General features: G+C 41.4%; 1 protein-coding gene across 13 annotated transcripts in view; it reads left to right on the forward strand.

Annotated features, from left to right (window-relative positions):
* eya4 (EYA transcriptional coactivator and phosphatase 4) overlaps positions 1-20,674 on the forward strand; it is a 42,519-nt gene that overhangs the window by 10,690 nt on the left and 11,155 nt on the right. For 6 of the 13 annotated variants that reach the window (XM_034075569.1, XM_034075565.1, XM_034075568.1 and 3 more), the window contains exons 3-11: positions 10,556-10,605; positions 12,733-12,854; positions 15,466-15,549; positions 16,039-16,116; positions 16,870-16,936; positions 17,064-17,206; positions 18,295-18,438; positions 18,639-18,721; positions 19,740-19,914. In XM_034075569.1, coding sequence (XP_033931460.1) covers positions 10,556-10,605; positions 12,733-12,854; positions 15,466-15,549; positions 16,039-16,116; positions 16,870-16,936; positions 17,064-17,206; positions 18,295-18,438; positions 18,639-18,721; positions 19,740-19,914 — 946 coding nt within the window. Of the gene's footprint in view, positions 1-6,743; positions 7,042-10,555; positions 10,606-12,732; positions 12,855-15,465; positions 15,550-16,038; positions 16,117-16,869; positions 16,937-17,063; positions 17,207-18,294; positions 18,439-18,638; positions 18,722-19,739; positions 19,915-20,674 lie in introns of those variants that run through there. The other 7 variants (XM_034075576.1, XM_034075574.1, XM_034075575.1 and 4 more) reach the window with 4 other exon arrangements.

Raw genomic sequence — 20,674 nt, forward strand, 5'->3', positions numbered from 1 at the left:
CTCATTGATTTCAGTTGTATGAAGTGCTCAGGGAGGGTGGGTTGGTGGATTCGGAGGGGGAAGGCTGCGGTATGGGGACCGAGCGGGGGGTGCGGTAGCTGCGGTCGAGTTGGGGATGAGGAAGGGTGAGGGGGGGGGATTTGCAGAAGGATGGTGTTGTGTTTCTTCAGGTCTCAGAGCAGCAGCAGAGAAGAGCTTTTACTGTTGTAGCCCACTCACTCTATTCGCCATCAGGCCGGATTCTGCAACATAACATGGAGTAAACACAAGTGCGTGTCGTGTGTAAAGTGTTCTCTAACATACATGTTCCCCTTTATTTATCTTTAGTTAAACAATATCATATATTCAACTGATGGCTCTTAATGTTTTATGACTGCAGCATCTGGTCATTTTATGAAATATAATATATAACTATTCTAATGAAGGCCTAGTGAAAATAAGATTTGTTTTCAGTTCAGTTTGTATTTCTACTTGGCAGCCGGATTAACAGAAAAATACTTGCCTAATGTTTATGAAGCTTGGTAGAAATATGTACGGTATATGGACCAAAGAAGAAGACATTTCATTTTGGAGCTGATCAGGATCACGGGGCTGAGACACAATTTATTTTTGACTTTCGTTAACATAAGGAGATAGGGCCTTGTTTGCTCTCTCTGAGTTGAATTCTATTTTTATATTCATTTTGCATGACATACTACTTGGTTTATGTGTGTGTGCACTAGAATTTGTAGGTTGAAAATTTGGCGGCACAATTTGTACCTTGAAATGTCTCAAGTCGAAGATAGATTTGTCCTAAAATATCAGAGTGAAGACATGTCTGTAATAGTATATCCTATACACTTTCACAACTTCTACCTAGGTTACTAATCTGTTATCCTGCCGCATGGAGCCGAGTCACTTTTTGAATCAGATGATCTCGCATTCAATGAATTTTCATCTTTCTGTTCACATTGCAGTGATCTCTTCCCGTGTACGTGCATATTATACAAATATAAGTGTGTCCACTGATCAGAGTGAAGTCCAGAGTGTGTGTGTGTGTGTGTGTGTGTGTGTGTGTGTGTGTGTGTGTGTGTGTGTGTGTGTGTGTGTGTGTGTGTGTGTGTGTGTGTGTGTGTGTGTGTGTGTGTGTGTGTGTGTGTGTGTGTGTGTGTGTGACTGGTTTAGGTTTCCCCCAGTTGTTTTTTTAATCACTCTCATCAGATTAGCTGAGCAGGGGCAGTCGAGGCCAAACGCTTCACAATTAACAGCGCAGAACCGTCTCACACACACACACACACACACACACACACACACGGACGTATACACACACATCCATCAGTGACTTTTCATTTGTCTCCATTGAGTAAAGCTGCATTAAATCATGTCTCTGATCCCCTGGCTCTCTGAGACAATGAGGAGCCAATTTAAATGGCAGCTATGAAGACCACCAGGATGGCAGGGGGGCCTAACACGGTTCTGCTAGACTGCTCTTCTTCCATAAACGCGTGTATTCCCTAGAAATTGATTAAATACAAATGTATGGGATTCTAAAATGAGTCGAATGCGCTGACTACAAATGGTCCATTGGTGCAAATGGGATAAACACCGAAGACATTATTATTTTCACTTCATAATTCACGATTTCTTGTCTTCTAATGAGAAGAAAAAGCATTGTGTTGTAAAAAGTCAGCAGCTATTGTAAAAGTGTAATTTCTGCTTTGAAATGGACATGTGGGGTAGCGATCTGAACAGGAGGATGTAGAGATGGTTTAGTAAGATAAGACACTTCATTGAGATGTGAGGTGAAGTGTGACGGTGGTTATGGTGACTGGTCTATTTCTGCCTACCTACTGTTTGTGTGACAATAACTTTAAGAAAATGTGATTCATTACATTGTTTGGCAAATGCATCACTAACACACTGGTTGTAAGTTGCCCATTATGACAGATGAAGGGAGTCTGAGTGTACAGATTCTGTCATTACACTAGTCGGATATCTAATCTCATCAAATGTGTTATTCTTTGATCGTTCACCATGCTAGTTGGCATCACAGCTAGATGCCCTGTTCCCATTGTTACCAGTCTTCATGCTATTATTTCCATTATTGATCAATCTGCTGATTATGTTCATGATTGATCAAATACATTTCCGAAAGTAGTATAAATATCTGTGACGAAAACTCCTGGTCTCGTGTCTAACTGTATGACAAATCACTTTCACGATGGTTCGATGAGTTCAGGATCAGGAAAACACTAAGACTGCCAGCATATATTAACATTTGGGAAGATGGAATAAGAACATTTAAATTAAATCTTTGCTAAAGGAATATCCACACAAACAATTATTATTTCTTTGTTATATGTATTGCTTCTTTCAGACTGAGCCATTCGTAAGCCTTTTCAAATACACCGTAACTCCTTTCTTTGTCTTGAATAATAACATGACTGTGCTGTATAGCTTGGAGCGACCATGCTGCGCGTTGTTCTCTCGTTTCTACGATTGTACGTATTGTCCTGGGGATTCGATGTAGAGGTCAGCGTCTTGTTTTTGCTCTATTTTTGTATTTGTTCTCTCCCTGGGTGATTCCAAGACAAAGGCCTACACAGACATGCGATACTTTACTGTGTGTGAATATACTTTCATTTCTGCGCCCTTCGAATTGTGAGTAACACTAAGCAGCTCTTGGCAAATTCGTACGAGGAGAGACTGGTAGAACCAGAGGGAGAGGGAGAGATGTTTCGGGAGAGTACCTTTTCACCCAAACACCTCCTCCCTCTCCTCCTCCACCTCTTCCCTGCTCCACAGACTCACCCTGTTCTTCCCTTTCACTCCCTCACTTCTTTTTTTCCTTTATAGCTTCCTACTACACCTGAAAAAGGGGCATTTTTGGAGGTATAAAGAGAGGGATAGTTTTACACCTCCCCAGGCCGGGGGAACTGCGTGGGGGGGGGGGTAGGAGGAGTGGAGGAGAGAGGGAGGAGGCTCGGCACAATGTATTTTACATGAAAGGAAGGGGATAGAGTTACCACACGGATAACCACTCATACAAATGGGGAGAGCGTTGGGCAGGGGACAGGTAAATGTGTGTGTGTGTGTGTGTGTGTGTGTGTGTGTGTGTGTGTGTGTGTGTGTGTGTGTGTGTGTGTGTGTGTGTGTGTGTGTGTGTGTGTGTGTGTGTGTGTGAGAGAGAGAGAGAGAGACTTCATGAGTGTATTTTGTGGTCAACACACCAGCCTCTCAGAGACAGAAATGGTTGAATGATCACGTTGCACAGTGTGTGTGTCTATCTTCATCATATAATTCTCTGTAAGAAAGCAAAAAGGAACCATCATTTCCTTAAAGATCAAACAATTCCCTTAAACTCAAATTTATTTCATACATTTTATTAATTAATTATAAAGAAGTTTAGAAATGCACTGCTGTAGTTACATGTTGGTGTAACATGGCGGACTCCGTGGAAGAGGACCTGCTTCTAATGTAAATATGAAGGGCCTATATTCAACTAAAGAAAACACGGTTATTAGTTTTAGGTGATAAAAGAACAATATACATATATTAAACTACATTTTTGCTAATACATCTTAAATATTACACGCTGACCTAAAAACAACTAATTAAAAAAGATGGAAGATCAGCATATTCAGAATAAATGAAAAGAGCAACAACAAAACAAAGGAGATAATGAACAGCAGTCTGTCACACTGTCCGCCTAGTAGAAGATAAACTGCTGTTGTTCCACTTGAAGAACAAAGTTGTTCTCGAGGGCCTCTTTAAAGGGAGCGAGGCAACTTAGTCAGACACTTTAAAAACCCTCCTAAAGTCAACAACAACCAAAGGCGAGTGCAGCCATTTAGCCGTCTAATATACTACCCGCTTCCTCAGCTCAGTTCACTGCTCTGAAGTGCCCATGCCACGCTACCGTTTTGTTTTTCTTCTGCCTTTCTTTCTTTTTTCTATTTCATCAGGCGTGTTTTGGGACACCTCCCCTGCTCCCTTCTCCACTTGCTGTGAAAATATTTCATCGGGGATGTTTTTGGAAGACCCCCTCCTGATGGGGGTCCTGCCTAGCTAATAATAAAGTGCTTGAGTTGTCAAGCGCTTCGGCAACACCCTAATCTGTTCTGACAGCTAGTCCTCCACCTACGCTCTCAAACGTCCCGCACACAAGTGCATGTCGGTATGCACGTATAACACACTTTCACCAGACATTTGCACTGATGTATGCACAGAGCTCCACAGACAGTCTATCAATCAGGGTGTTTATTGGGGTTGGGGGGATAAATGCTGTGGGACAGGACCGCATGCTGTCACCATGGTGATCGAGCTAAAGGTGGCTAGTGCACAGTCGGAGACAGTGCCTCTGTTCCAAATTAGTCTCTACTGTAGGCCTGTTTTCATTTGGCACCCTTCAGCTGTTGTAGATGTACAGTAACATACAGTACAAGCTAGTCTGAGTGTAGTTAAAGGATCACTTCACTCAAATAAAAAAAAGACTCAGTTAAAATGGTATAGCCCATGGCCCCGTATTCATTCTCCAACACCGATTAACAAATTAAGATATTTAGTGCATTTTAAAGGTGACATATTATGTAAATGTTCCGGTTCATATGGTATTTTTGAGTTTATACTAGAACATGTTAACATGCTTTAATGTAAAAATAAACCTTATTTTTGTCATACAGTCCCTATAAACACACCTGCATTCACCCTCTGTCTAAAACACTCTGTTTTAGCGCCTGTCTTTTTAAGACCCTTTTTCTGAAAGCCTAGTTTGCTCTGATTGGTAATTTGTTCTGGGTCCAGCATATTTGCGCTCCCAGTCTCTCGAATGACCATATCGGCACTCTAGCCTCACTTTCTACCTATATCAGTGGCGAACCATGTCTATCACAGCTGGACCTTCTGTAGACACACACACCCCCCGCCGCCGCCGCCCCCCCCGTGGCATTATAATGTCCGTCTTTTCACTGAATTGTCGTCTTGAAAAGGGTACTCACAACAATTCCGCAACAATTTCATCTTCACCTGTTGCACTTGTCATTTCAACGTTAAAAACAATAAAACGACATTCGAACGGCTTCGTCGCATTCATCTAGATCCTCTGTCTCGAGACAGTTAACTAGCGGGCCTTCTAGAGCACCCTGGAACCGAGGGAAACTCTGAAAGAATACGCCCATTGGCTACAAATCAATATATGATTGGTTGATCAAACTGTCAGTCCAAACGTACGCTCTCATTCAGTGCAACGGCCAGGGCATCCTATCAAGGATGTGGAATACCTTGGTTGAAGGATATTCTACCCAGAGACCCAGAACAAGATCTGATTGGTTGCTTTCTTTTCTAACACAAAACCACTGAAATGCGTAGTGCATGGTCCGAGAAGGACAAACAAATCAACGTAACACTGTAATATTACAGATCGACAACACAGATACGATTCTCATTTAATATACATTTTATTACATTTTATTTATATAATTAAATCGATTTTTTGTTTGTTTTATCTGAGAGTTCCAGGGTATTCTCTGAATACCTTGAAGGCCCTGACGGTTCGCCACTGACCTATATATGTACAGTTGTGATTTTACCCCAGCCTTTTAACACCACAAAGACGACCATGTTCATAACCAGAGTGGTCCGTAAAAGCAGTATGATCAACCGAATCTTACTTGACCAAAATATTGTTTTGATTTATAATATACGTATGTTATATTCTAAATAACAACATTGAACATTTCTAATCCCTTCTTAAAAAACAGACTCATTCTGCCAGATTAGTGTTATTAGGCCTATTATCACACAATCAAATGTTTTTATATTTAGACAGTTTTCCAAAGTAAACAGACTCTATAAAGACAAGTTTAAGGCAGAAATCGAATAACTTGGCCTGGATAATATTCGAGATAAGAGACAAAATATGGCCCTTTACATTTGTTGTAGTGCAAGGAATTTTAGTATGATGTTATTTTGGACGAGATGACTCAAATGCTGGATGAAACCTGATTTAAGCGTTTGTATTTTTGTGTGTGTGGGATTCGCGGTTGTGTGTTTGGGTGTGTGTCTCCCCTGACAACACCTTGACCACCATAGTGAAAGAGTGCCATCTTCAGACTGAGGCAGCTGGGAATCTACCTCGTATATAGACCCCCACCCATGCCTCCAGCTCAGCTCTTCACATATGACGCACACGTGCAGTCCGTGTGGTTCCAATTAACACAGATTGAATGTGTGTGTCCGTGTGCTCAGGTGTACATGTGAGTCTCTGTGTGGTGTGGGTGAAATGGTGGAGGGTGTGTGTGTGTGAAAGAAGTGGGGGGGGGGGGGGGTCAATTGCATGGTGTGAAGTTTATGGTCTGGCCTGTACTTTCTACTGCACAGCAAGACATTACATCTACACCATGTCTCCATTTACCATCTATAGCTTCGTGGAAGTCATCACGCTAGAGCTAACATCAGCGGGATTTAGGTCACACACACGGATGTTTTTAATTTTAGGGGCTCCGACCTATTTCTGTTATGGTATATTTTCATACACGGGCTGCTTACAATGTGGAATTTGGTTTATTTGGGTCTAGAAAATCTACATCTGTTACATTTAAAGAACTTATTGGGTTTTAAGAGTCTGTAGTGAGTGACAGCCGAGAGGGAGAAAGAGAGAGAGAGGAACGAGGAGGAGGAGGGGAAGAGAAAAATAGGGGGAGGAGGCAGAGGAGGAGAGAAACAGGACGAGTGAAATGTTCCCCATTATTGGAGTTGAGGAAGACAGGAGCGGTGCATGGATGACCTAAAAGAAAGATAGATAGAGGGAGAGAAGGGAATATAAGTGTCTTTTTCACAGATTAAGAGAAGAAGACTCCAGTTTCTCCTTTAGAGCAAAAAACTAGAATAACGTGACACCTGGAGTACAAAGGGAGAGGCAGGTAGATAGAGCCGAGCTGGAGTGTGTATGCTTCTGTTTGTGTGTGAAAGCAGCCTGTGTGTGAGGGGAAGCCAGTGGATCGTACAGCTCTGTAATGCTTTGTGGAAGTATAGGACTGCTAAGTGACCTGATTACACCCTGAGGTAAGAATGCACCTCCACCTCTGTGTGTGTGTCAGTGTGTGTTTCATGCTCAAACTAATGTTATAGGTTATTTTATCAAGCAATTATTTTGTATATTAATCTAGTCAGTATATAAATGCTTCTGTACAAGAAAGGATTGGAAATGCTATTCAATATTTCATTTGGCTGAGCGGGTGCAATGTTCAGGAAGAAACCAGTAAGGAAAGGTTAGTAGGTTATGGTGACAGCAGCGATGTTTTAAAGTAATATTTAAGGTAATTTATATATAATTTAGTTTACTGTTTGAATCAACAAAGTATATATATATAAAAAAAAAGTATGATAACAATTTTTTAACTAAATACATTGTTTCTAAATTATTTTCGATGTAAATAGACAAGGTATTTGTTTTAGATGCTGTTTCAGAATTGTCATTAATAAATATTCTTAGATCTGACATCATCAACATTTTAATGTATATAAAACTACCAGATACAAAAAAAGTCATTAGGATTTCAGAACCATTTTTACTATTATGTTTTTATTTTTTATAAATTATATATTATTGTTGCATTTTTTTATTTCAATTACGACATTTTGAAGTGGAATTACTGCAATCACAGCAAATATATTATTTGACGAAAACATTTTTGGAAATTTTGATATTAATCTAAATGTTCCTTCTACACAAGCGTAACAACAGATATTTTAAAACGTGTTTGTGTATGTGTGCGCAAACTCTGTGCATGATATCGGATGACCCATTGCAGATGGGTTGGGTTGTTACCAGAAACACATAGCGCTATTCTTCTTTCTCTCTCCATCTCTACCCCTTTTCTCTTCCTGCACTTCCTTCACAGTTTGTCAGGAACAATAACACACACCTTGTTGATGTGCTTTTTATGTAAAATGTTTGACCTTTCAGTGAGCTTGTTAAAAAAACAAATTGTGTGTGTGTGTGTGTGTGTGTGTGTGTGTGTGTGTGTGTGTGTGTGTGTGTGTGTGTGTGTGTGTGTGTGTGTGTGTGTGTGTGTGTGTGTGTGTGTGTGTGTGTGTGTGTGTGTGTGTGTGTGTGTGTGTGTGTGTGTGTGTGTGTGTGTGTGTGTGTGTGTGTGTGTGTGTGTGTGTGTGGGACAATACAAGGAAACAAATCTAGGACCAGAACTAGGACTGCTTCTGCTCATTTCGGATAACACCTACTGTTTCTTATTACTGCCCTTTGGGTCAAATTAGGGCCTCATGGTATCATTACATAATGATGATAAGTAAGTACCAACACAAACATAGCTATGTGTAATTCTCTTAAATATACCATTGTTATTAGGGCTAATTACCTGGGGTACCTGTATTCATCCCTAAGGGAGTCTCCAGGCTGGCCAGGTTGTGTTGCAGACCGGTCACCCGGCCAACCAGGTCAAAGGTCGCCTATTTAAATGGCTCGGATGACACAAATGGGTCCTTCAGGCATCGTGTCCACAGGACGCTTACAGGCCCTCTGTTTTGTTGTTAGAGATGAAATTGTCCATGCTTTACTGCAAAAAAAGGAAAGAGCAAGAATGACGCATGCTGTAAGCGTGAATATATTTGTAGCTTTAATATTGCAAGATTATGGCAAACACTTGTTTCAATGGGTTTTGATTGGATCATCATTTATATGTGTGACTGTTAAAATCAGTAAAAAAAAAAAAAGTAGAACATAGCAGAACAAAAACATGTTCAGCACGGTCATATGTCCTTCTCATATTTAAAAAAGATGAAGAACAAATATATACAATTTTCTAAATACGGAGTTTTAGATAAAAACAATGAGCTAGAAGAGATGTGAGAGAATCGGAAAGGTGGGCTGGGAGAGAAAGTGTGCAATGGATAAAGCACAATGATAAAAGCTTTTCGGGATCAAAGCCCTCGTGTGCCTGTGTTTTCACAGATCATGTTGAGACAGAAACAGCCAGGGTTGTGCGCGTGTGTGTGTGTGTGTGTGTGTGTGTGTGTGTGTGTGTGTGTGTGTGTGTGTGTGTGTGTGTGTGTGTGTGTGTGTGTGTGTGTGTGTGTGTGTGTGTGTGTGTGTGTGTGTGTGTGTGTGTGTGTGTGTGTGTGTGTGTGCGCTCCTTCGTTTGTACGTAGCCCGGCGTCTGCATAACATGTGGATTGCAGTTTCTCACATGTCTCATGTCGTGACTGACAGCCTTGTTACATTTCAGTAAAGCATGAAACGTGACATTAAAGTGCTGTGTTAGTGTGTGTGTGTGTGTGTGTGTGTGTGTGTGTGTGTGTGTGTGTGTGTGTGTGTGTGTGTGTGTGTGTGTGTGTGTGTGTGTGTGTGTGTGCGTGTGCGTGCGCGTGCGTATGAAAGTGATCCATATGAGGGCACCGGCTAACCTTTGAACCCTGTCTTAAACAGCTAAGTGCTGCTTCTTATTCGCTCTCAGCAGGATCCTCTAATCAAAACCATAACACCACAACTCAAACAAAAATTGACACACACACACACACACACACATGCATACAGAAATGTCCTATTTTCCAAATACCTGGAGTTTAGTGTCTGCTTGGCCAAGCACTTTCTCTGTATACTTACCTGTGATTGCGATAATGTGCAAATGGCTTGAATATATGCTGCCTGGGTGAATTTCACCATGTGTGTGTGCGTTTGTGTGGGCATTTCCATGTGCGGGTGCAGATGTGTGTGTTTGGCACCTCGCGCGTGCCCTACACCTCGACAGTGTGTTGACACAGTGATTATAGGGCAGCTGGTACACATTGGCCCTCGCTCCGCCCTGCATTTACTGTTCTAATTAGTTCCTGTTCCAAATAAGAGAGAGGAATTTTAATAGAGAACCGCTGGTCTGTCGTCGAGTGCCGCATAGCCTCACACACAGCGACGCACATGAAGCCGGCCTGTGTGTGAGCGCAGTGAGTGTTTGCTGCGGTGGAAAGCCACGGAGGCTGAAGTGTGTTTTCTAACTTTTTTTTTTTCAAGGATGAAGGAAAAGTTCCAGCTTGCAGTGATTGACACGACCAAATGTGACGGTTACCCCCACCAAAGTCAAGGCTCGATTTAGTGTCTACCGTGACGTGGGTGCAGAGTGAACCCTGTGACCTAACATGACCCTGGCGTGACCTTTCAACTCTTTAAGGGTTGAGGAAGGGGCTTGAGCTCCGGATGGAGCAGGGTCACGGGTGAACAAGGGAAAGTTCATATCTGTCACTTAGACGCCAGTTAGCACTTCTGTCACGGCGGTGGCTACAACTACAGACACCAGTTCTGGTTTAATATCAATTCTGCATTTCAGTAACATTGAATAAATAACACAACAAAAAGTCAATGCATTTTGTCGCAATATTCTGTTAAATTTGCAGAAACATTACATTTGAATTTTCTCTGGCATCTTAGTTTCTTCTAAGAAGTGAAGGGGGGAATCTATTTTTGTTGTTATTCACAACAGATATCTGTCTCATTCATAAACACTGGTTTATGACACTAATATAATATATGTGGTGAGTTAACATTTCCTCTGCTCTGGTTTCTCTGCAGGTGAAGAAATCACACAGTGAATCTCATGTTCCAGACCCCTCCGACGCCAGGTACGCTCACATATGTCTGATTGTATAATATAACAAACAACGTGAGGTCTTTCAGAACTCTATGTGTGTGTCCTAGTTCTCTCGTCATGGTGCAGAGAGGTGAGGTTTCACTGCAGTTGCGAGTTATGATGATGTCATCAACACTGGCCCAAGACCTCAGTGTCTGACACACACACACAGAAAAATATGTTCTGATCCAATCAAAAGACAAGCAAAGTGAGCAAGCTGGAGACTGTGACTCATTTAGTTGATTAGTATTAAAACATTTTAAAAGCTATTTTGATAACCAATTTATCCTTTTTGTCATTTTTCAAGTACAAAGTACAAAAATATTCTCTGCTTCCAGCTGCTAAAGGGGAAGATATCCTTTTTTGTTAGGTATTTTATAATGATAAAATCTCTGGTTTTGTTCACAGAAAAGGCAAGTCATCGAGTCAGAAGTTAAATAAACTATTAAGAAAAACATTACCATATGAATCAATACCCAACAAAGGTGTCGGTTGATTGCCTCAAACTATTCATTTTACACAATACATCGTACATTCTGCATTGCATCAGGATGCAGCGTGTTTTTTCAATGACCAGACATAATGTGAAAACCAGAAAAGAGTTTATGAAACACCAACTCCTGCCATCGCCTCCCGAGAGGAGCGAAACGGAGAGAAGAAAAAAAAACAAGAAGGGGAGACACAAAATAAGGATGGATGAAGAGTGTTGAAGCACACAGGAGAGAGAGAGAGAGAGAGAGAGAGAGAGAGAGAGAGAGAGAGAGAGAGAGAGAGAGAGAGAGAGAGAGAGAGAGAGAGAGAGAGAGAAAAAACACAATCTGTGAAAGATCTTAACTGTTATTGCCGTGTATTATAGCAGAGATATTTGAGGCTTTCAATTGAATTTTGGGCTTGGTTTAATATCTTATCCACAAGAAAACCTTGTTGATTTTATATAAATGATTTTAATTCAAGCTGCACATGAGAGCAGATTGGATGTTAAGCTGTAAATACAGAGTTGATTTGGAGTGTTTATCTTTTGTACGGTTTATCTTTTGCGCCCTGTAGCTGTGTCTTCCTCCATGCTGAAAGCTCTATGTTTATACCTGTCAGTCATGGGCTGCAGTCATGTGTGACAATGCTATCTGCCCATAGCATTGGGATGGCCAGCTTCCAAACCACAGATGTATTGTACACACTCTCTTTTAGTACACACACACACACACACACACACACACACACACACACAATGGTAGAACGGCAACCCGCATTTGTTTAATTCTCCCTCCATCTCTGTCATTTCTCTCTTTGATGTCTCACACAAAAGCACAAGTGTGACCAGCCTGCGGGCGGCGTGAGTCAGGGCTCACACACACATGATTACACACGTTCATAAGAAGTACTGTCCAAACACACACACTGACTCAACGTTAAACTATGTCCACCACCAAAGGACATGTCAAAGTGTCGGTTTGTGGCCACAGTGATGAAGAGTCATGAGCGAGTGTTTAATGTTGCTTTTCTTGCAGTCTTCATGCATAGAAGTTTATTAAAAACACTTACACCTCTCAATGGGGGTTATGAACCCTGGGATGAGTGGTAGTTGCCATGGTAATAACTAATAGGAAGTCAAATAAATAGTAAATATTGAAGTCAGACCTCTGCTCCACCACAAATGTTCATCTTCATTCTCTTCATGTCTCTATTTACTTCCACACACACACTCTCACTTTACCACTACCACCTTGTGCACTGGTTTGTCCCACTCATGCATGTGGAACACATTGTAAAACCAAAGCACGCTGGCAAGCTGTGGGTTTGTATTGGAGCCCAGAAAGTGCACACACACATACACACACACTCCATAAAAGAGCCAGCAGGCCCGCAGACAATGTCTAGCGCCTCTGAACACATGCTCATGTAAGCTAACTGGTACGGAGAAGCATAACGTTTATGACTTTAATGTGTGTGAGTGTGTGTGCAGTATGTCATTGAATGTGTTCAGTGAAATTTCAACGTGATATATCGAGGTGGCAGATTCCCAGCTGTGAGAGCATATTGCTGTTGATCTGTTATTCATTCAAAAATCACAGTTCATCTTTATTTTTCTCCTCTCCTCCCCCCCTCCTCTTCCTCCCAGGTCTATGGAAATGCAGGACCTAGCCAGTCCTCATAACCGTGTGGGAGGTGGAGATTCGACGGGCTCCAAGCTGGACAAGAACAACCTTGGCAGCCCCTCCATCACAACCAATGGAACAGGAGGTGAGAAGGCCAAGAGTGTATGGTGTTGCAGTAATGAATGGGTATTTGTGTTTGAAATGGTAGAAAGGTTAGTTTTAGTGTTGTTGCTATACATGGTCTTGAGCATCTTTTATAATCTATTTTCAATGTGTATTCAGGTATTATTTAGACTTCTAAGCTTTAGGAAGACAAAATGTGCTGTTTAAGTACTTCATTTCACATTTCGGGATCTACTCTTCTGGTCACGAATAAGTGAGAAGATAATACCAAAATAATGTGAGGCTCTTCACCAGTAGGCTATTACATTAGCTTAGCACAAATAATATAACTAGTGATAACAGCTCGGGTCTGTCCATAGGTGACAAAAACCCTTTGAAAAGAAGATTAAACAAGAGATAAATTGTAAATTAGTTAGCTTAAACATTTGTTGGTAGGTGAATCTAGTTACCCCTGGACAGAACCCAGCCAGCCTTTTCGAGCTAAGCTAACTTTCTGATGGCTGTAGCTTCGTTAAATCAATCTTCTCATCTTAACTTCGGCAATAGAACAAATAGGCAAATTGCCTAAAATGTTGAATATAATCCCTTTAAGGGCTTCTTTGTTCCATCTATGTTTTCATATGAAATGAAGACCAGTCAACTTCACTCTTTGAAGTCAGAGTCACAGTGAAAGCCGGCTGTTTCAGATTAGGGCTCGACATGTCATGGTAACATTAATTGATGTCCTGATTTTTAAACAAAATAAGAACATATATTAAGTTGAAGGAAGCACTTCTACTATACATTCTGTTTTTTGTTTTCCCAGAAGAGATGCACTTCCAGTTGTTTTATGAGATGTTCTCCTGCTACAGCAGAGGTTGAAAGTGCATATTGTAAATTACTTTGGGCAAAAAAAAACTGTGTAATGTAATAAAATATATTTCAAAATCATCAGTCAGAAAGACTTTCAACATGCAGAGATAAGTACTTTTTGAGGAATTTATAGGGACGGAAAGAGACGCGCACATGCAAACGCACATATACACACACACACACATCCTGCGCTGGCAGGAGGACTTGAGTAAACCACTGGAGGATGTGTGTAAACACACGGTGAAGCACTTCTGCTCTCCTCCACTGGCCGCTTAGCAAAGTGTGTGTATGTGTGTGTTTTTGTCTGTTCAAGCCCAAAATCCCATTGGAAACTATTCACTCTACAAGAGCATTAAAGCATCACAGCTCTCGTATATGTCAACACCAGTGAGCGCTCTCCTCTCTGTCTTCCCCTTTCTTTTTCTTCCTTTTCTTTTCCTCTATCCATCTGTGTTTCTCTTTCCTTCTTCTCATCTTTTCTACAGTCACCCTTGATCCCTTCCTCTCTCAGTGTCTGTCTGTACATTTTTTGACAAGGCAATTTGATGTAATAGCAATGGATGTAAGTGCTTTTGTTGAGGGCGATCTTTTGATCTATTGCTAATTTTAACAGGCAATGGAAACTAATGTAATGGAAAAAGTGAGATACTACATTTGAGTCAACTTCATGTGTCATCACACACAGACAAAGTCATACTCAGATGTAATCGTGCATTTAGACCATATTAGCACATTAAATCATTTTTGATGAGCTCACAGTTAATGGTTTTAGCAGACAAAACCAGGACTACACACTCACAGCCAAAACAAACTACATACCCAACATTCCCCTCACATCAGCCAGAGCCCCGGCCCGTTGGCCGTCTCCATAGCAACTCATTTGTCTTCATTAGGGCTTGTCCGATGGCTTGTATTGCTCCCCGAGGGGCTTAATGAAGTTCCCCTGATCTAAATGGAGTTCTCAGATGTTCACTGATGATGAGTTTGAATCATGTTCAGAGAGAAACAAGAAAAGTCACCTAATAAAACGGCTTGGAGGATTTTAAGGTGGTTCACAGGTGTGCTTCTTTTTTTGTAGTTTGGGAAAAAGCTTTATTGCTGTGCCAAGAGTAAAATAAGAAGATACCACTCTCCTCTTAAGGCGCTTATTATCAATACATTCACATTTGTGATGGATCACATTACAAAGCTGTAGGTCATAGTGACAAACCAATAGATAATTATTATTCAACTCTGCTGTTCCCCTCATCAATACACATCATTGTAGCTCGTCATTATTTTGGTTTGTCGGCCAAAACAATGACCTGAAAACAGAGGGAACAGCTAACATGGTTTAGCTCATTATATTGTGTTTGTTTAATCTGGACCAAAACTAAAGCTTAAAAAATAAGTTGCATTTCTTCGTCAGGCTTATTGTAGTTTCCCACTGCCTGTTAACATCATTATGATGAGGTACATCAGAGGTGCCAGTAGGCAGAAGATATATACATTCCCACACTTGTTCCCTCTGCCTCCATATTTAAACTAAGTAAAGCAAATAAATATCTCACATTAGCTTCTTATTTAGTTTACAGACATGAGATTGGTATTCATAGTCTCATAGAACTCTGGACAGGAAAGTAAATAAGCATGTTTCCCAAAATGTTGAAGTATTAAATATTAATAATGATAAAATTGTCTACCTTTTAAGTTAATCAACACCATGTCCCATATACCTGAGACTGGCTCCTGGTTCTCAGTGCATCTTATCCTCACCACCTTCCCACCTTGCACCCTTTTAGGTGAAAACATGACAGTTCTAAACACGGCTGATTGGCTGTTGGGCTGCAGCAGCCCGCCCCCTGCCCCGGGCTCCAAGGACTATGGTACAGAGGTGCATGTGTGTGAATCTAAGGCCAGAGGTCATACTATCCCTTAAATGCAAAAAAGAATGGGTTCCTATAGTTTAGGCTGGTCCTAGATCTGACGTTTTGTGTGCCGGAATTGCAGTGATTTTCTTTCTTTTTTCTTGCTGTGCAGTGTTCCCTGCTCTTTGGATCCCATTGGGGTTTTCACAGTGTGTGTGTGGAGTTGTTATTTGCAGGGTTCCTACCTGTCAACAGATTTATGAAAAGTTGGAGAATTTGATAAATCGGCTGGGAAAGAAAGTATAGTAGGAAGGATTTTGACAAAACGGTCAAAAACACAAAGCTTTACAAAAATAAAAAAATCTATGATGGTGGGAACCCTGCACACGACACTCACTCCCATACTTGAACTGCATGGTAGTTTTTGTTTGTATGTGTGTTTGTGAGTGCGCGACAGAACTTCCTTACTGGCCTCCCCTAACACTGATATTTTCCGTCTTCCTTAAGTGAAAACAGAGCCTATGAACAACAGCGATACAGTCACTACGACAGGCGACACCGCACTGGACACATACGCAGGCTCAGGTAACACACACATCTCTCTAATAAATGCACTCATGTACTATTTCCTCATTGAAAAGGAAAAAAAAAACTCTCAATTCAATTCAAAACCTTTATTTATCCAGGTAAAATCCCATTGAGATCAATGATCTCTTTTTCAAGGGAGACCTGCAGCAGTCAGCACGTCTCTGTCAGCTCTATATTAGTCTGTTGTCTCACACACACACACAGACACCGTCATCCATTTCTGCTCCGCGGTGGGCCTGCTGAAAGCTTTAATCCCGTGAAGTATTGCCTGTCCTTGGATTGCGTCATCAAAGGCTGGCAGAGGGATGAGAGAGAGCGAGAGACATTTTTACACTTGTCTTTTTTTTTAGACTCACACAAGACCCCGTGCTCCTTCACTCTGCAAAACACGCACCCACTGAGACACAAAACCATTAAGCAACGCACAGTGAGGGCTTGGAAGCAGCGGGGTGTTTGTCAGTATTGAGCTCTGACATCTCAATGACCACAAACACACATTTTGTTTTACTTTGAGGCCCGCAGTAAGGGTTTCATGTACAGTGCTCTCTGAAGGGGGAGAACTTGGCACCTCTCCATTGGAAATGCTTCAAATTATGTTTACTGGAAATGCATTTCAATTCAAGCCCGAGGCCTTGAATTGTGCTATTCAGGAGTGGTTTTGTTGAACGTGAAAGGAAACAGATGATTTACGTCGACACCATCCATAACCTCGTGTTGCCTTGTTGTTTTTTATTATTGTGCTGTTTTTAGTAATCACCAGCAGCGGATACAGCCCTCGTTCAGCCCATCAGTACTCCCCTCCTCTATACCCATCAAAGTAAGTGTGACAGAAGCTGGTTTCTAAAAATTATTATCAGCATGTCTCGTATTCTTCAATTGTATTGTCCCATTCTGCCAACATTGTTTTTGTATCTACATTACCTGTTGTTCCTCTCCTTTTCCAGGCCCTACCCTCACATTCTCTCCACACCGGCAGCCCCCCCCATGCCCACGTACGCCGGTCAACCGCAGTTCAGCAGCATGCAGCAGTCCACCGTCTACACCGCCTACTCCCAGACAGGACAGGCATACGGACTGTCCTCCTATGGTACCAAAAAAAACATTTAAAAAAGACAAAGAGTGACATTCAATAACAAACAACTGTTAGGAGCAGATCGATGACAAAAGCAGAATAAGTCTTACTTACAAATATGTTTTAGAAATTAAACTACAGGTTCTGCAATACGTAGAAAAAACACACAATGGAGATTGAACCTTATTGGGATATTTTTAAGAGTAGAACAATGATCAGATGTAGTTGTTTTAGGAAAAGAAGCAAACAAACATTTGAAATGAGATAGAATCCATTTCAAGACAATGGTACTCGCGTACCATGCTGTGAATGGATCTGGTCCTTCCTACATCCAGGACATGGTTAGACCGTACACCCCAGCACGTGCACTCTGCTCTGCATCAGCCAAACGGCTCGCTGCACCCGCACTGCGAGGGGGACCCAAGTTCCCATCAGCAAAAACACGTGGGTTTGCTATCCTGGCTCCAAAATGGTGGAATGAGCTCCCCATTGACATCAGGACAGCAGATAGCTTACACACCTTCCAGACTGAAAACTCATCTCTTTCGACTCCACTTAGAGCGATAGAACTATTAACAAAGCACTTATATACTAATAAAGGACTGGCTTACCTAAAGCCAGTTGAGTAGCACTTGAAATGTTTTTGCTCTATGAAACCTAATGTATATGATATGATTCTGTTTTCTTCAAGTTTGTATTTTGTTGGTCGAACGCACTTATTGTAAGTGGCTTTGGATAAAGCGTCAGCTAAATGCAATGTAATGTAATGTAGATACATTTTCTCTTGTCTTTTTGATTGACTATTGTAGCTACAAAATTAGCATGCAAGATGTAAGTTATGGGTGCCAAATAAATAATTACCTCAGTGAAAAATGCAATATTTTCACCATTATACTATATTATAAAAATTGAAAGACATGTAATGTAATACAAGTAAAGCCAGAAAGACAACATTATTCAAACATTGATGATGGCATAAAATGTGAAGTTTCAAGAAAATACATTCTGTTAACATTCAAGTTTTAACAGTACAGTTTGCTGATGCTGTAATATTTGCACTACATTGTATAATATTCCTGTTGTTGTTGTTGTTGTTGTCACAGACCTGGGTGTTATGCTGCCGGGCATTAAGACGGAGAGCGGCCTGGCTCAGAGTCAGTCTCCTCTGCAGACCGGCCTCAGCTACAGCCCCGGCTTCACCACCCCTCAGCCCGGACAGACTGCATACTCACCCTATCAGATGCCAGGTCAGTCTGAGATGTACACTATCAAATACCTTTAATGGCTCACCTTTCTCTCCTGCCACAAGTTAATAATGCACTCCTACAGTTTTAAATAAATCACACATCATCAGTAGTTCATCATTTTAATGCTATAACTTTGCGCGTGATTACATTTTATTTTTCATTCTCTCTGTATTAGTCCATCTTCTCCTTTTTGTCCCAAGGTTCCAGTTTCACTCCTTCCTCAGGCCTCTATGCCACCAACAACTCAGTGTCCAACCCCGCCAACTATACTGCCACACAGCAGGTACCTTTGTGTTTATATACTGTGTGTGTGCAGGCTTGACGTGTACATGACATTTCATTTAGCTACAGTAAGGCTCTTTTCCAAAGTGTGCTTTAAACTGGACCGTCCAGCTGTAAGTTAGCGAGTAAAAAAACATTTTCCCAAGCCCAAAAATACATTTACTAAAGGAGTTCTTGCCAGCTTGAATTAACCACACTACAAGTTTGGTCAAGTGAAGGGCATTTTCGCAATTATGCTGCTGGCTAAAACTAAAGTTGAGGATATTGCATGGTGCAGTAACGAAAAGTGGACCCGAAGGGATATTGCAGTCACTAACCTACAGCACTTTGCTTACCTCACGAAATAAAAATCTAATTACATTGTGACCCCGCAACAGGAACAGACTTATGAGTGAAACGGACAATTAGTCTTTGTGAAGGAGTGCTTTGTTCTGGATATTTCTTTATGTCTATTTGATGAATTATATTGAGGTAGTAAAATGCTTCAAGGGGAATTTCAATGTTCCACTATGATAGATGTGGCTGTTTATGGGAAGAAAGTCAAGGTTTGGCTTGTGTGGGTGGATTGAGGGGAATAGTGTGTGTGTGTGCGCATGCGTGTATATGAGTTTAACAGAAAAGGAGAAGTAAGGGTGTATACAGTGTGGATATGCATGCTTGCGTACGTACATCATTGTATTTGTGTGTGTGTTGGTGTGTGTATGCATTCATGTGGTACGCTCCACTTTATAAGGATTTGTCGAGATGGACGTAGTGACAGGTTTAGAGAGCTGACTCGTAAAAGCGCCCATCTCCACTGGGTCAGTAAAAAGCAGCAACACAAGGCTTTAATTGTTTTGGAGATATAAACTACAGAACCGAGGGAATAAAAGATTTGAGAAATGAGAACGAGCACTTGTAAAGTCTCTCTTCAAAAGTCAGTTTGAACCTCCCCAGAAACCTCTTCCTTTAGTTTCTTATTGTTTTATTCTTTTTGTCTTCGAACCCTTTGTGCTCATGTATCGTGTTATTCCCCGCAGGATTATCCCTCATATACGACGTTTGGCCAAAACCAGTACGCCCAGTATTATTCCGCCTCCACTTACGGGACTTATATGAGCTCCAACAGCGCGGACGGCACAGGCTCCACGGCGGCCTACCAGCTGCAGGACCCCGCTCCTGCCATGACCGGACAGGCTGCTGAACTTCACCCAGGTTTGTATTCAAAAGAATGAAAACACTCCACCACGGTTCTTCCTAAGTCATGAATATGCAAACAAATGTTAAATCTCTCACAGTTTCTTGATGCTGGCTCCATGATCTTGTTTTTTTAGGAAAAATACCACAGTTTGATTAGCTGAGTTCAAACTCTTTCACCCATGATGAAGCACAGGAAGTAACTTCAGACTGTAGCCATAGTTACCTAGCATTGCACTCTCTAATTGGAGGATCCACATATGTTTACATTAGCCTCTGAGAGTTAAGTTATGTTAAATATTGCACTTTTGTAGAGAAAGAGAAAAGAAGTTAACCCATATGTACAGAAATATGACTTGGTGTTCTATTATATTTTTCTTTTTTGCACATATTTCCTGTGGTTTGTCTTGGCTGTTCCTCAGAAAGCCTGATTAAAGGAGCTTATCATTCTTCCCGTCACTGGCACTTTCCCCACTTTCCTCGCTCTGCCTCTTTTCTCTCTTGTTGGAGTTACAGTTTGCATTTGTGTTCTGTTTTTGTCGCTCACATGCTCTTTGTGTCTCTTTGTGTATCTACCCACCCCCTCTCTCTTGGTCTCTCCCTCTCACCCTGATTGAGACATAACAATATGAGAGCTGAAGCTTAGAGTCTGGTTCTAGTTACCACACAGCAGTGGGAGCATATGGCATTAGGAGTGTGTGTGTGTGTGTGTGTGTGTGTGTGTGTGTGTGTGTGTGTGTGTGTGTGTGTGTGTGTGTGTGTGTGTGTGTGTGTGTGT

Source organism: Pseudochaenichthys georgianus, chromosome 24 (assembly GCF_902827115.2).
Source record: "Pseudochaenichthys georgianus chromosome 24, fPseGeo1.2, whole genome shotgun sequence".
Lineage (NCBI taxonomy): Eukaryota > Metazoa > Chordata > Actinopteri > Perciformes > Channichthyidae > Pseudochaenichthys > Pseudochaenichthys georgianus.